Raw genomic sequence first — 15,330 nt, 5'->3', positions numbered from 1 at the left:
CTGGGTCTGAAATGCCTGCTAGAAGGAAGCACTGATGTACTTTTGTTTATTCCTCTGTAGTACTTATTCCCCATTTGTGTCTGATACAATCTTTGGAATTAGTTGCAATTCAAGCATTGTGTATGGTGGCTTGAAGGCATCAGCATGTTTTTAGACTATATTTTTTCACGTACAGACAATGAAGTCGTCGTCAGGAGCTGCAGACTGGTGCACAGGAGCTGTTCTCATCTCATAATTCAGTCCCTGTTGTTGAAGCATATGCCTTAACTCCTGTTCTCCTGACCTGCCTGAATACTAGCTGCTGAACCTTGCTCAGACACACAGCCCTGCTTCAGTTTAAATCCCCTCCTGTAGTTTGAGGCATGGGGATGAATGCCCTAGCTGGAGGGCACATGACATGTTCCCCATTTTACAGGTGGGTAAACTGAGGCACAGCATGGTTGGGGTTCAGCCACTGTTTGTGGCAGAGCTCCTTCACCCCATGCTGTGCTTTCCCCGTCTCTGCAGGGAAGAACGGATGGAGCTGGGACTCTGAACATGGATACTTTTGCCACAGGGACTGGATTGTGTGGCAGGCTGGATTTGTGCCTGCTGCTTCATGTTCTGAATGTGTACTTCTGCTAAAGCCTTCCCCTGGCTGCTTGCAGGCTCCTGGCATCCAAGAGCTTCGTCCCGTCTTTCCTTCAGAAAACAGGGGATCTGAGGGAGTTCATAAAAACGCTAACTCAAAGCAGACACGTGGTTTCCAAAATTGAATCTGGCTTTCCACAGCTTTTAGCAGAAGGGTTGATTTGGGTCAAGATTAATTCAAACACTTGTGTAGACCATTTAACATTTAGTTTATGGACCTGTTAAAGCAGCAGGGTAATCCCTTTAGATTACCCATGTAATTCCTAGTGAATATTTATTTTAAAGTGACTTCAGTGCCCTTAGTCATTAGCAAAGGTTAGTAATGCATCTCACAGCTGCCAGACTCAATACGACAGCATTTGTCAATGGGAGTGTTTCTCCTTTTTGTTTCCCTTTTTTGTTTGTTTTTTAACATTTCTCCAACTCTTGCTGGATTAATCCCATGAGCTCACCTCTAATCACAGGGAAGCATCCGAGCTGCCTCTGCCGGGTTGACTTCCACTTGAGCGAGGCTAAGGAGGCTGCCTAATCCTGGGCTTTTCTCCTGCTGTCTGCCGAGGATGTTGGGTACACAGCCTGCGTGGGCTGCCGGGGGGAGGATGGAGTATGCTGTGGGTTCAAGGACACGCTCCCACTTTAATGTGCGCAGACATGCTCCTGCTCGCTCTCTGATTGGCAAGGTTAACTCAGAGAGGCTGCAGCTTTTTAAACTGATTTGATTAGGCCCGCTACTTTATCCCATTCCCTCCCCCACCATTCGGCCCACCACCTCCTGATCCTTTTAATACAGGCCTTGGTCCAATAACCAGCCAGTCTGATTTTTTTCCCCCTTTTTTCCAATTTTCATGCTGAATTTTGACATTTTGTAAAATAGATTATGCAACCCTACAGGGAAGATCAGGAGGCAGTGTCTTAGTCTCAGGGCTGTGTTTTACTGTGACTAGTTGAGAGGCTGGGATTTGCCTCCTCTTCCTCCCCGGCTCTGCACCTTTCCCAGCTCTCGGTGTGTGTGTGAGTTCAGGGACAAGATGCTGAGGCTCACATACTCCAGCTTGGATGCTCACTGTCCTCCAATTCCTCCTCTCCCTGCAAAACCGGTGTTGGCAAGAATTACACAGTCAGCCCAAAATGACTTAGCACCCCAGGTCCCCTTCTGCTGTGGTATGACAATGTGTTCATTGTTTGCAAAAAGAAACAAGGACAGCGTGGATAGAGAACTCCCTTATACTGTAGGAGCAAAATAATGGTATATTTTAGTAGGAAGCGTTACTAGTTGGGATTACTCTGGGAGAACAGATCACCCGTAGCTTCCAGCTTACAGGCCAGCTGACAAGCGGGATGGGCTTGGAGGGGCCAGGAGAAGCTGTTCTAGCACTAATGCCCGCAGCCATCGGGACAGCAAGGGTTGAGTGGGCACCAGCCCAACCTTTGAAGAGTATGCAACCCTGTCGCTGTCTTTAGCCAGTGCGCTTTAGAGCTTTGTGTGCTGCCAGTTTTCAATCCTGGGCTCCGCCTCTGGTATGCAGCTTGCGTTTGTCATATTAAATACTCCAGGGGAATCTGGAGCCTTGTGTACAGAAGTGCCTCTTGCCAAGTCTCTCTAGTCCTCCTATAAGTAAGTAAATAAAACCTGTAAATTACAGGTGCTCACAAAACCAGAGAGCCCCAACTCACAGAAAAAAATAACTGGAGAGTGACCAGCAGTGGTGAATTTTTGGGAATCTCATACTGATCCAGGGGAAGGCACATCTCATCTCGTTATCACTTGCCTGTTTATTTCACCAGAACTGATCTAAAGTGGTGTGGGCTAGTTGAGTAGTTCGGTGCTGGCAGGGACCAAATCCAGCAAACAGAACCGACCCTACAGAGTCACCCTGGTGAAACAACACAGAATGTAGACAGTCCCCTACATGCAATGTATTAAACCTTGACATACTGCATTACTTAAGAGGTCTCAGGGAAAATTAAAACCCTTTTGACTGGGTTTTGCAATGCAGGGAAAATTTTAGTGACATTTAAAAGGTTTCCCTTGTGTTCCTCTAATGGGATAAATAAAAAAAGGCTTGTTTTAGGCCAGCAAATGGGGGGACAATCCAATTTCCCTGATTCCATCAAGACACTCTTAAAGCATTAGCTTGTGCTGTTTTAAAAAAACCCACAACAGACTGACCCCTCTGCCTGATGGCTTTGAAAAGTGTCCTGATGTGGAGGTATTTATCCTACACAACATGGTTCATCAAGGCACTCCAGCAGCGTTCCTAAGTATACTCCTTTGTTATTAAACTATTTAGGAGGACAGCATGCACAGGAGGAAACACAAACACCAGTTTATTATTTACTGGTGCAATCGACACTGGGGCTGTGCTCAGAGACTAATGCGTGATGACGTGCTCTTTAAGTTTGGTACTTGGAAGAGAAAAAGGATGGCATTAACTAGTGACATTCCTGATGAAAGAAGGTAACCTAAGCATGCCCTTAACTTTATGTTTTTAAGCATTGTTTTGGCTCAAAATAAATAAAGATTCCCCCATGGAGCGTTATATTTGCAGTTTGTTTCCGTCAGTCAGAAAGATTAATGTATCAACACTTACTTTGGAGGGGGCTCTGGGGATTGATAATGGGAGATACAGAGCCTTTCACCTCGAGGTCACTGGTTCAGCTCTGGCCCACGTCGGTCGCCACCACCAGTACCTGCCATCTGCTCCTCCCCAGCCATCCGCCCAGTGTGAAATGGGCTGGTCCCAGTTCTGGGTGCTGGGGACAGATGTCCGGGTCCCAGCAGGCTCCGTGGACTGCTTTAGCAGGAAATGGGATGGACCCGCTCAGCTCAGCCCCAGATGTGACGGCAGCCCCAGCCTTCAGCTCGGGGTGAGCACGACCAGGGAACTTGACCTTCTGCCACACTTGTACAACCCTTGAATGGTGAACCTGTTATTCCTGCCCTGTGCAGAATAACTCATTCAAAAAGCAGGACAACCCTGAACATAAATCTGTCTGTTATAAAGTTGGCCGTGGTTTTCCCTGGTTGCCTCCTGATCCTGCTGAATTTCAATAGGGACACCTCTATTATACAGCACGAGGAGGGCGCAAGTGCTGCCTCTAGACTTTGAAAGAGCTCTTTAGAGTGAAGATCAGTTTTGCATCTCACTAAATAAGTAATGACAGACCAAACTGCAAGTACCTAGTTCAGCTTTATTTTAATAGTGCTGTGGCTCCATTGAGAAATCCCGGTTACTGATGTAGTTTGACGCCCTGAGCCAGTTTTCTCCAGACATTTTTATTTTTTTTCCTCTCGTATTGGTACTTTATTAATAACTGTTTGGAAACCTGACTCTCTGTGAATAAGCAGTACCAATAAACCTCTTCCCTCTCTATTTCTCCTTTCTTCCATCAGGGAACAGTCCCAATGATCATAGGCTGAGAGGGGAGTTTTCAGAGTCTAACGTGTAGCTGTACTTGGTGGTGGATGATCAAATGAAAGAGAAGCTTCATGCCTTATAAAATACAAAATGGTAAATCAGCTACTAATACAGTTCACAGAGCCTGCTAAAAGGCTGTTGGATGTCACAAAACCAGCAACCTTTTCAGGTGATGAGATGGGAGCTTCCTAAGTCAACACGTGCAGTTGGCTTCTCCCTGGCAGTGGTCCACTTCGGGGCAGGATCCAGGCTCTGATGCCTTCCCCCTCTCACAGACAGCTGTGAGTGTGCGAACATCCTCTCTAATTCCAGATTAGCCACAAAGAGGAGTCATCATGCTTAAGAAACAGGCGTGCTTGGAAAGGAAAGGCTGTCTGGAGGCTGCAGGGCATGGCACTGTCCTGAGATGCTTTGAACTATCTGAGGAGGGTCCCTGGCGCTGGGTTTTTTCTAAAAGTGCAGAAAAGTGTCTTTCAAGCTGAGGGCCACGGGCCACTGTAACTCAGCTTCCTTGCTACCCCAGGCTTCCCCAAGCTTGGCTTAATAAAATCCAGATCTCATTTAATGAGTTCAGAGGATGGTTCAGACCGTCTCAACATGGAAAGTTTTGATTTTGCACTCCAAGCTGAGGAAAGTTTATGAGACTAAAACAGAGTCTCCAGAGTCTTCATCCTCACTGACCTAAAAGAGAGAAGGATCCCTAGGCCGTTAGCAGCGCCTCTCTAATGGCCACTCAGTTGTTGGTTTTAAAAGGACACTATATGAAGAGTGGCAGCACTGAGTCCATTATAGTTGACAATTAAAAGTGCAACATTTTCTTGGCCGCCTGGGGCTGTGGGTTCAAGCCTGTGTAGGAGAAGATGTTATTTCCAACATCCTGAATCCCTTGAAATAAATCTAAGCCACCATTTGCCTTGAAGTCAGAAGGGGCTCAGGTGAACTGAGCAGTAGCAGCAACACTCTTGGTTCCTGCTGCCTCCCATCCAACCTGATAAATTTAGCAGCCTAATCAAGCGTCCTTCTCTCTGTTTAATCGGGTGGAGCAAGTGGCTTGTTGACTTGCTGTTTGGCGCTGGATCCGATCCTGCTTGCAGCATTTCCAGCCCCTCGGCAGTGACCGGGGAGCAGCATGTCTGACAGGCCACCGCCGCAGTGCTTCCGCTTAATCTCTCTGCTCCCATCCACACGTGCTGTCCTGATATCCAACAGCCGGTCCCGTACGGGCACAGTGCCAGCAGTGACTTTACAGGCTTTGTGGCAGAGATTATTTAAAGCAGATTAACCCTTCTAAACCCCTTAGATTTTAATTATTTCTGTATGTATTTATAAAACCTGCAGTCTGCTGGTTCCAGGGCACAACTGCCCCAGTCCCCATCCTTAACCTGGATTCATGAATATACAATGCAGCCATATTACAGGACAGAGGCTGGACTGGACAGGGGTCATTTGACTTACTTATTGCCATTCTGGAACAATTCACACGTGGGATGAAAATGAACTGTTATGGTTTCAAATTGTAAAAGGAGCTAATAATTTGAATGACTTTAAAATACCAGCACTAACACTGCATTAATTGAATTGTTTGAGTCAACGTGGCATCTCTCACTAATTGTTTTGGTTAAGGCAGCTCTGTCATTAATGCATACTGTTGCCTCCCCACTGCCTCTGTTGTGAACACGGAGCACCTTGCGTCTCTCTGAAGACAGGGCTCTCTATAGGGTTGATGTATTGGCAGCCAGACGAGGGAAGGCCTGTTTCTTTCATTCAGTCTCCTAGCAAGTTTTTTATATGCATATTAATGCTAGGAAATGATGAAGTCTGGAAAACTGTCATTGCTAACAGGTACTGTTAAAAGGATAAAAAATAGGGTGTGCACATCCATCCTTTCATGCTTTCTCTCCTATTTGTCATGTTAGTTAGTGCTGGGCTAATTAGTTTTTTAGACTTAAGGAGTGATGGAGGGAGTGTTTCCACTCTCCACTTGAGCTGTAAAATCTACATGAAACTCGAAGTATGTTACTGCTGTCTCACGGAGCAACCTGGCTAATCTCAGGTGATACACACCTTGCAGAGGTGGGAGAAACAGGTAGTTGGTAAGTCATTGCCACTGAGACTGTTGGATCCGAGTTACTCCAGAGGCCACCTCTCAATATGGGTTACAGTCCTGGCATGAGTGCTGTAGCTCTATTTCTTATATTCTAGGATTGCCGCTAAAAAAATTACTGTATTTAAATGTATGCTGCCTGTTTTGTAAATGCAAGCATAAAAAGTGGCTGTTAGAAGGAAACAAAGCTCACAGCATTATGGACCCCAATGATCTGAGAAGAAAATAGGTCATTTTGAATACATTTCTTAAAATCAGATGATTTTTATTTATTCTTGTCTCCTGATCAAGGAAATAAACGCAGACAGTGCCAAGGAGTCCATAAATAAATTTTGTTCTTGGAGAATCTCTTTAATATGCATACGGTCCTGCTTCTGTAGTAGTGAACATTTGACCAGTAGCAATTAATTTCTTATCACAGTCTTTCTATGAGGTAAGAAAGCATTAGTGTCTCCATTAGGAGGTGGAGAACGGGAGCTCTCCGAGAGCAAATGATGTGCCCGGCTTCTCTCCCCTGCCCTGCAGCTTGCCAAGAGCTGCTGGAGGGAGAGGGCATTGCAGCGATGCCTCTCCTGCAACGCGGCTGAATGCTCCTCTCCAGGAAGATCTGTCCTCCTAATCAAATGATACACTCAGAAAATGTTCCATATCTGTATATCTGTAATGAATAAATAAGCTGATGAATTTTCAACCACTTACTGTGAAACACACGGTAAGTCCTTCAATGGCAGGTGGTAAAATAGAGAACAAAAAAAAATTAAGGTCCCCAGTATAAATCTCTTCTGGCTAGAAAGGATGAAAAGAGGGCTTCTTACAAAACCAACCTCATGGAAAATAACGTACGATCCCATGGCATGTAGATGATTAGGCAAAGGTTAATATCTCTTTTCTCATTTAAATGGGTAGGATCTCGAGCTAAAAGTGCCGGCCCCATGTATTCAGCTTCATGCCCTGGGGAGGGGGAGCAGGGAAGCAAAGGGTTAAATTTTGGGACTGTAGAAGCAGATTGTGTTTTCCTTCTATGATGTGGGCTGACAAGACATCAGTATTCTATTCATCTGTTGGGAATTAGGCTGTTAATCCAATCAATGACTCTTGAGCGAGCTGCAGCCTGCCTCCCCACTGGGGAACAATCGGATCAGACGGGAGATTGTTTAAGAGCACAGCGCGGTCCCGGTGTCAGGTGGAATTTCCAAGCGTTCCCCAGTGAATTGGGGATGGGAAAGCTGTCTCGGCCCATTTATCCTGCCCCTTAAATAACCAGGTATCTGCCTCAGCCACGCTAAAGTGATAAAGCAGCACAAGAGCTACTAACTTTTATGTGCGGAGGGGGCAGGGAAGCACCCTGAGAAGAGAGATTTTAGCATCTTGCCCTTAGGAATATTGTCCTGTTTGCAGCCTGGGATTGCATTTGCATAGTTTTGTCGAAGGCTGGCTCAGCAGCAGCGCTGTGACACTTGTTACAGCTCTAGGCACTGGCTCTTTCCAAACACATTTTTGATCCCTGGGCTGAAGAAGCCCAGAGCTTCCCAGCAGATTTTATATTGCACCATCATACTTGTTTGATGACCAGCCTGATGCTGGAAGTAACAAGCAGTAGCAAATACTCTATGGAGCAACCTATAAATATGTACACACAAATACACAGCTGTGCTCAGAGTGCCAGCTGCAAATTGGGGTGAAAGTGCTCAATAGGAAAGCAGCCTGGAGAGTTTCAGAGCCGCTGTAAAGATTCAGAAATCAGTTTGTTTTGCAATTAAAGACAGCCATGTCTGCAGTAGGTTATTGAGAGTCTGTATCTGTGCCAGCAGCACTACATGCTGATGATAGTAGATGTGATAAATCCCATTGAAATTGCACTTGGAAATTTAGGTACACCACCAGTTAGAAACTAGGGCAATGAGGGATTAGCGTAACCCTGGCACGCTGAACTCCTCGGGCCAGTGGCGTTGGGTGCATTAGCAGATGCAGGCTTCAGGAGGAAGAGAGTGGCAGTTCCTGGGCATCATATTCTTTCTGAGCTTTCTTGGATCTGGTTTTAACAGCAGCTTTGCAAGTGGAGGGCTTCTCCAAATCAGTGCACTTAAATGAACTGTTGAGTATGAGCTCAGGCAGCAAATATGAATAGGGAGGTCCCCAGACAGAAGTATCCCCAGCTCAGAGGCTTGGCTTTAAAGGGCTTCAACATCCCTCTTCCCTTGATCATAATTTTGAATCAAACGCACGCTAATGCAATTTTCTTTGCCTTTCAGTAGCAGATTGTGCTGTAAGGGTCCGTGCTATTAGAAATGTAATAATTGCTTCTCTATGTAGATCTAATTTATCTGTGAGGCACTTGGAAGATAGGCCAAGTGGTAGCCTGGCAGTAGGCTCTGGAGAAGGGCCCAAAAGGTGATGATAAAGATCTGTCTAGCACCTTCCATCCTTACGATGTCTGCCTGGCACAGTGCAGGAAAAGGTCTAAATGGGAGAAAGGGGGCAGAGGAGAGAGCTGTTGGAGAAGGACAGCTCAGTAAGAGAGGAGTCCCTGCCAAGCCTACCCACATGCAAGGGAGGTGGAAGAGTTAATTGGGGAACCAAACTTACAGGATATGCAAGCCCTCACATGTAGCTTGGGCTGTTTGCAGTCCTCAAGTAAGAGCTGCGCGTAACCAGTGTGCGCATTTTGGTTTTGCTTCTGCCAGAGGTTGCTCTGCATCCTTTGTCCCATGGCATTCGTCCTTGGGGAGTGCCTGAGCTGCCTTCGAGCTGGTACCAAGGATGCACATCATAATGTCTCACAACAGCCTAAGCTTAGTATTAACAACCGTAACCTTACAAGCACTTCACAAACCAGTTGTCTTCATACAGGCCACGCAGTCTGAAAAATGGGGAGAAAACATAGAAGTCTGCTTCATTTTCCTAGGGTCAGATCTATTTGGGACTCTAAATGTTCTGGCACAAAGCTGTTAGATGGTCTTGTTTCTGAAATTGTGCTGCCTCTGGTATTGCTTTAAGGCTCAGGAGGCAATTAAAAGCAAAAGTCTAGGAGCATGTGAGTGCACACTGGTCTGAGGTGGGGATTTTAAAAGAACAGAATGAAATTTCAGACTAAACCATTGCTTTTCTATACCTGCATTTGCACACACAGAGATCCACTCATCTCTCTGCTTCAATTGGACAAGCATTCATTTTATATATATTAATTTACGTGTCCAAATCCAGGGTGCTGTGTGCAAAAGCATCATGTAAATGAAAATAAAGGCTGTCTTGGGGCCATCCACTCGTTGTCTGATGGAGTTTGGGCTGGTTATATTAGCCCTCATTGCCTGGTTTTACGTGTTGGTGGGTATTAGCATGTAAATTCTGTATACTTTTAGCTGTAGTCTCACCCTGTTATCTTGAGGATAAAATTTCAGAGAGAGAAAAAGAAGATGATGAGGTTAAAGTAAATTGTTGGGAAGTTGAAGTCTAAAGTGGAAATAAATGAGAAATAAAACCCTTTTTAAAAGCGGAGGGAAGTATTTTCTTGCTATTTTTCATCTCCCTGGCTTGAGTGAGTGTGTGTCGTGAGGCTGCAGAGATTTATATTCACAGCTCCTAAGCACCGGTGCTTGTTCAGAAGCTGTATTATTCTAGCCCTTTTTATTCACTCACCTTCTAAAGATGTAGTGTAAATATTTATCTTCACTCCGGCCTATCCATGCTGCCCAGGACCCAGCGCTATTAAACACTCTTATCACCTCATCGGTCTTATCTCCTGCGATCCCTGCCAACATTTGGAGTCTGTCAGTGGGAAAGAGCATGCACCTTAAAAGGTACCACAAATGAATAGAAAGAAGAGGTGATACATGGGAAAGAATACCTTAAAATAAAGAGTGCATGTGCTGTCCTTCAAAAGGGAAGGGTTAGTGTATATGTTTTCTGCTGTGCTTTTCATGCTCATGGTGTCTGTGCTTAGACATGCGATTGAGGCCCAGAGATGAGGTCTCAGTGTGGACGAGCACTCGAGGAGGTATGGGGGTCCTGTGCAGACCCTCACAGCTGGTGTGGAGGGCTGTCCAGCCCCAGCTTCATCACCAATATGGGGTTTAGCTTGACCAAAATTCACCCAGGTAACCAGCATGGGTTTGTTTTTCCTCTTTGTGTACTTGTGCTAAATAAAACATGTGAGATAGGAAGAAATGGTGTCTCCCATAGGGCTACCTTCCTGCTCACAGAGGTTTCTGTATGGAGCTTGGAGGGCAAGTGGGGCAGGTCTGAAAGATCAATGTTTACATAAGGCTGTTTCAAAAACTGCCCCATGAAACCAGCACAGTCAAAAACACTGGCACATCAAGGTCTGCTTGCCATGGTGGGGCAGCAGGAATCATGCTTTATAGCATGCACAGCATCTCAGCAGGGCTCAGCCAAGCCATTTCCATGTCTCTGCCCCTCAGTCCAGAAACCTTGTTAGGTTCAGCAGGGTACAGAAATTCCCAAGGAATGAACATAGGATGGCAACACCAATATAATCCTATCACTTATAAGACAAAATTGATGTGCAGTAGCCATAGTACCACTTAACGGATAAGACAGTTGGTCCATCTGCGCTCGGTACATCTTCTCTCATTTCTCTTGCTTAAATTTCTCAGGAGCAGAACAAAATCCTGTTATCCAATAAGTTACCCACGGGTAGTTGGATTTTCATTGAGTGACATCTGTCGCAGACCATGGATGTAGGAGGTACCGGTGATTTTGTAGCATCTTTGTTTTGATGGGTTTGGTAGACGTGGGCATTTGGTTTTATTTTTTAAGTGTTTGGAAACACTCTCATCTCTCTTGAAGGCTGTGCAGCTCAGCTGTCATCCAGCTGTGGCCAGATGTGCCAGGAGGCTGCAAAAAGCATGTGGCGTTAGGAGGCAAGAAGAAAGCTTGGATTGTTCTGTTGTTGGTCAGTAACTTGCATGTGTGGGACTGAGCCCTCCAAATTTGAGTGGGTAATGGTCTTTCCTTCCTTTCTGGTCATCTTCTGTCTGCCCATATGGGTTCCGCCACTTCCACGAGCTCCTCCTTTTTGTAGACAGGGTATTGCTACAAGGACTCTGGGACAGGTACCTGCCAGTGCCTTGCAAGCCGAAAGCAAAGCTGTACCAAAACTTGTATTAGCGCTTTGAGCCTGGCCATTTCCCCTTTTCTGTTGAAGGTCACTGAGTCAGAGCTCTGATTTCCTCCTTTTTAACCTGTTGCATTGACATTATTTCAGTTGATGCACGATATTGAAAGGGCGTTTCTCTCAGGCATCCTGGCATAGAGCAGAGCTCAGCATTGGCCCCAGAGCTACCCATCTCTTCTTCTGCACTCCCTGACGTCAGCTCCCTTACACAACACTTTCCCTTTGTGCTCCTATTATGCTACTGAAGCTCATATTTGGGGGGGGAAAAAAAAGTCTCTAATTTCTTTAAACATGCCTTAGCACAGAAATGATAACACACTGTGATTATCTAACTTCCCTTAGGCACAGTTTGGAAATAACTGTATTCAAGTTTTTACGTTACAGATTTATCAAATGATTGGTTTCAGTGTGTATCGATAGACTCTGGGTCTTGTTGTACTTGCAGCTCTGTATGATTTACATTTCCATAACCTGAAAGCTAAATTGGAGAGAGAAGTGAAGCACCATTACAAACATCCCCCTCCGATTCAGTGGTTTGTATAAAATAAACCAACAAGTACCCTGATAGGTTTCAATGGAGAAAAACTAGCTGCCCCTGCTTATGAGCCAGATGAGTGAAGCGGTCCATCTGATCACCGCTGGCATCAATGTGTTCCTTCTGGCTGCAGAGGATGCGCTCCTGGCTGCAACATGGCAATCTGGTGCCAGCAATCCCAGGCTGGGCCAGCAACATTTGCGGGTGCCCTGGGCAGGGTGCAGCAGGGTGAGGACAGAGGCTGTGGCAGGCTGTCCCTGTCCACTCACCCTTTGGGGCATTTGTCACAACAGAGGCATGTCCTGAGAGGACACACCACACCTGGCCAAGGATGCTCCAGAAGCCACTGCTTTCTATGCCACATTGGGAAATATCCCTTGCATCAAAGCCAGCTATAATTCATCTTAAGACCACTTCTGCACATCTTGTTTTGTTATAAAACAAACATTTCCAGCACCTGGTAGGTGATATTCACGTCACGTAATTTCCACAATGGGAGCTGTAATCCTCACTTTCACAGCCCATCTTTGATTAGTTTCCAGGTGTGACCATTTTGTGCTGGAGGCTCAACGCTGCCATACCTGCAGCCAAATGCTGCGTGCAGAGCAGCCGGCCATGTCGGGCTCCAATTAGCTGCGGTGCTCCAAAAAGCCAAATCAAAGAGGGATTGAGATCAGCAGCCTTCCAGGGACATTTCAAGGCCTTTAGTGAGTGACCACACTAGAGCTTTTTCCATTTACCTGGATTAAAATTTGTCACAGAGAAAATACAAGCAAATAGCATAGCATCTGAGAAGTATAACAAATAGCATTTGGCCAGCCGTCAGGCTCAAAGGGGGAAAAAAATCCACACCGTAAATAAAGTGTAAACAGTGTTTGCATAACATTGGATTAATAGTTCTTTTTAAAAACCGCACTGAGATTAAAGAGATGCATTTCGTGTGCCGGGACTTGCACTCTCTTCTTAGCCCAATAAATGCCAGAAAGTACCTCTAAGAGAAATAAAAAGCCTCGTTAGCCCAAAGCCTGCTGCTGAAGCAGCAGTGCTCTACACAGGCCTTTGGAAAAGGAACAAAAGGCTGTAGTATTCCTGGAGCAGTCCTATGTATTTTAGCAAAATGTTCCCGTGGAAAGGGATTTCTGCTGCATGTCTCCAGTCCCATTCACCTGCAGGTTTTGTCAGCTACAATTTTGAAGGCAGCGATGCAGAGGGGAGCAGGCTCCCCATCCCCCAGCACACACACAACCTGCATATTTGAAAGCCTGCCTTTCCAATAACTCATTTGTAACACGCCCGCCTCTTCTTCCCCGGCCCTGCTCCGTATTTTGCTGAAGTCAGTGCTGGCCCTGTCACTCCTCCGAGCAGGCATGTGCTTAAGGACCGCTCAGGGGCTCTGGCTGAGATCGGTTACCTTATTAGTGTGGAATAATCAATGGATGCTGTCCTTGGTTCCTTTAGTTGTTTGGTTTGTGGTATCTTCTAATGACACCCAGTTGCATTATGCTTCCCACAATTTGGGCAGAAATAGGCTCCTGAAAAGAGGAGCCTCCAACTCTTGGCATGAGTGCCACAGATGGGGCATAGTGGCATGTGGAAGGAAAAATCTCACCCCCCACATTTTCCCTAGCAAGGATGTGAAATGGATGCCTGGACAGCAGATGCCTGTTACATCTGGCTTTTCTCTTTTGTCCCTGTTGCTCCTGTGGTTGTTGTGTTGGTGCAATGTCCCAGAGCAAAGCATGGCACCTTCCACCCTGAAACACAAGTCATTCCTAGTTCCTCAGCAGAATAGGGTTAACATCAAATAGTATAACAGGCTCGGAAACCAGAAGTCGCCATACAGCAATGGGTGGGTTTCTACCTGGTTTCCGGTTCTTCTTTTCCCTTTCACCTGCTCCTGAATTCACAGCAGGCTGTAGAGTTTGCACCTCAATCCCAAATATGATGGTAATTAAAAAGTTAAGCCTCTATAAACAGGTGCAAATAAATTAAGGAGGCAAAGAACTAAATTAGAGGCTAATCCTAGTGTGGTAGTGAAAGCAAAGGGGCCAGTAATTCTTTCCTTCTGTTATTTCACCTGTTCCTGTGGCAGGTCGAGGCTGCGGCACAGCAGTGTGGTGCCTGGGTTTGCACTGCTGGATGTGCCATGCGAGCACCGACCACTCACCAGTGAAGCCCTGCCCGTGCTTGCCAAGTCTGGGAGCGAGACATGGTTCCCAAACCGTTGCAGCTGATGCAGTGGCATATGTGTTAGCTTGAAGAGGGAGCTGCATGCCGACATCTTCAAATCATGTGGTTTGCTTTACCCTTGCGCCGCAGGTGTTTCACAAGGATGAGTTCGGCAACCAGCTCTCGTTCCCGAGCCCTTTCCTCACACTCATATGGCAAGGACACGAGCAGCCCAACAGAAATTGCATGGGCTTTGGGTCCACCTTTGTCGAGACATGAATTCTGAAGAGCAAGGACCTAAGATTTATTCAGCTGGAAGAGGAGTTTTCCTCTGCGTGATCCCTTGCGCTGAAGAGTGCAGCACACTGAGCTGTGCCAGTGTCCTGGTGCTTTACTCTTCTCTCAAGTAGCTGCCAAGGCTGGGCTTGCATGAAAGCATCTTGCACTGAAGTGTCAGGATTGGGGAGGGTCCCAAAGTAAGGCCGTAGGATTGAAATCCTTCAGTTTTATGAGCTGGAAGTGATAACGCTATGAACTGAGTTATGTCATGACATGATCCACACACTCATGCGTGGATAGGTATTGATTATCCATCAATATGGATTGATGGTGGATGATGAGTCAAAGCCTGGCTGCCAGGTAGCTGGGTGTCCTGGGCTGTTTATCTAGTCAATTAAAATATTGCTGTGATCAGCTTATTTATTTAAAACTGGGATTTACTTGTATCCCCATGATGTTACCTATACCTCTAAAATCAAGCCTCTCTCTTTTTCAGGATGGGGAAGGCCAGACTGCACTCCATTACGGTAAGCTGCCTTTCAGCTTCGTTGTTCGCTCTTAACAGGATGTATTTGCAGCTGGAGTAAATGGCCTTTGTACAGAAAGCAAATTTCAGCAGAAAAATAGGCAGGGAAGCTGGATTTGATTAACCAATGGCTATCTTCACCAGCAAATCCCAGCATGGTATGAATAGGAGCCTGGGATAAGCAGCAAGGAAGACTGATGTCCTCCCTTTGTTCTCCTCTGCAAATTTCACCTAAAAGCCTTCCTTTTCCCACAATTGATGATGCACTTTCTGCAGAGATTGTCCTGTGCGCTTCTGTGTGTCGCCAGGATGCAGTTGTGCTACCTCCAGGTGTAGGAGTGGCTCTGGTTAGAGGGTGCTAAGTTCCTTAGCCATCGAGGGGGTGAGAGGAGGGTCTGTAGTGGCTTTAACAGGTTCCACAGGTGCGGGGAAGGGGACAAGCAAGACGACCTTCACCTCCACATGTCCTGGTGCCAAACCAGGTGTGAGAGCAGCAGCTTCTCTACTACAAAAACCAGCAGAGCAAAGTTACAG

The 15,330-nt window shown here is 46.1% G+C and overlaps 1 protein-coding gene across 2 annotated transcripts in view; it reads left to right on the top strand.

Moving 5' to 3' along the window:
• Positions 1-15,330, top strand: part of ACBD6 (acyl-CoA binding domain containing 6) — an 89,870-nt gene that overhangs the window by 70,213 nt on the left and 4,327 nt on the right. For both annotated transcript variants that reach the window (XM_064454516.1, XM_064454515.1), the window contains exon 7: positions 14,767-14,797. In XM_064454516.1, the coding sequence (XP_064310586.1) occupies positions 14,767-14,797 (31 nt within the window). The remainder of the gene's footprint in view (positions 1-14,766; positions 14,798-15,330) is intronic.

This window comes from Phalacrocorax carbo, chromosome 6, assembly GCF_963921805.1.
Source record: "Phalacrocorax carbo chromosome 6, bPhaCar2.1, whole genome shotgun sequence".
NCBI lineage: Eukaryota > Metazoa > Chordata > Aves > Suliformes > Phalacrocoracidae > Phalacrocorax > Phalacrocorax carbo.
This window is presented reverse-complemented; position numbering and strand designations above follow the sequence as displayed.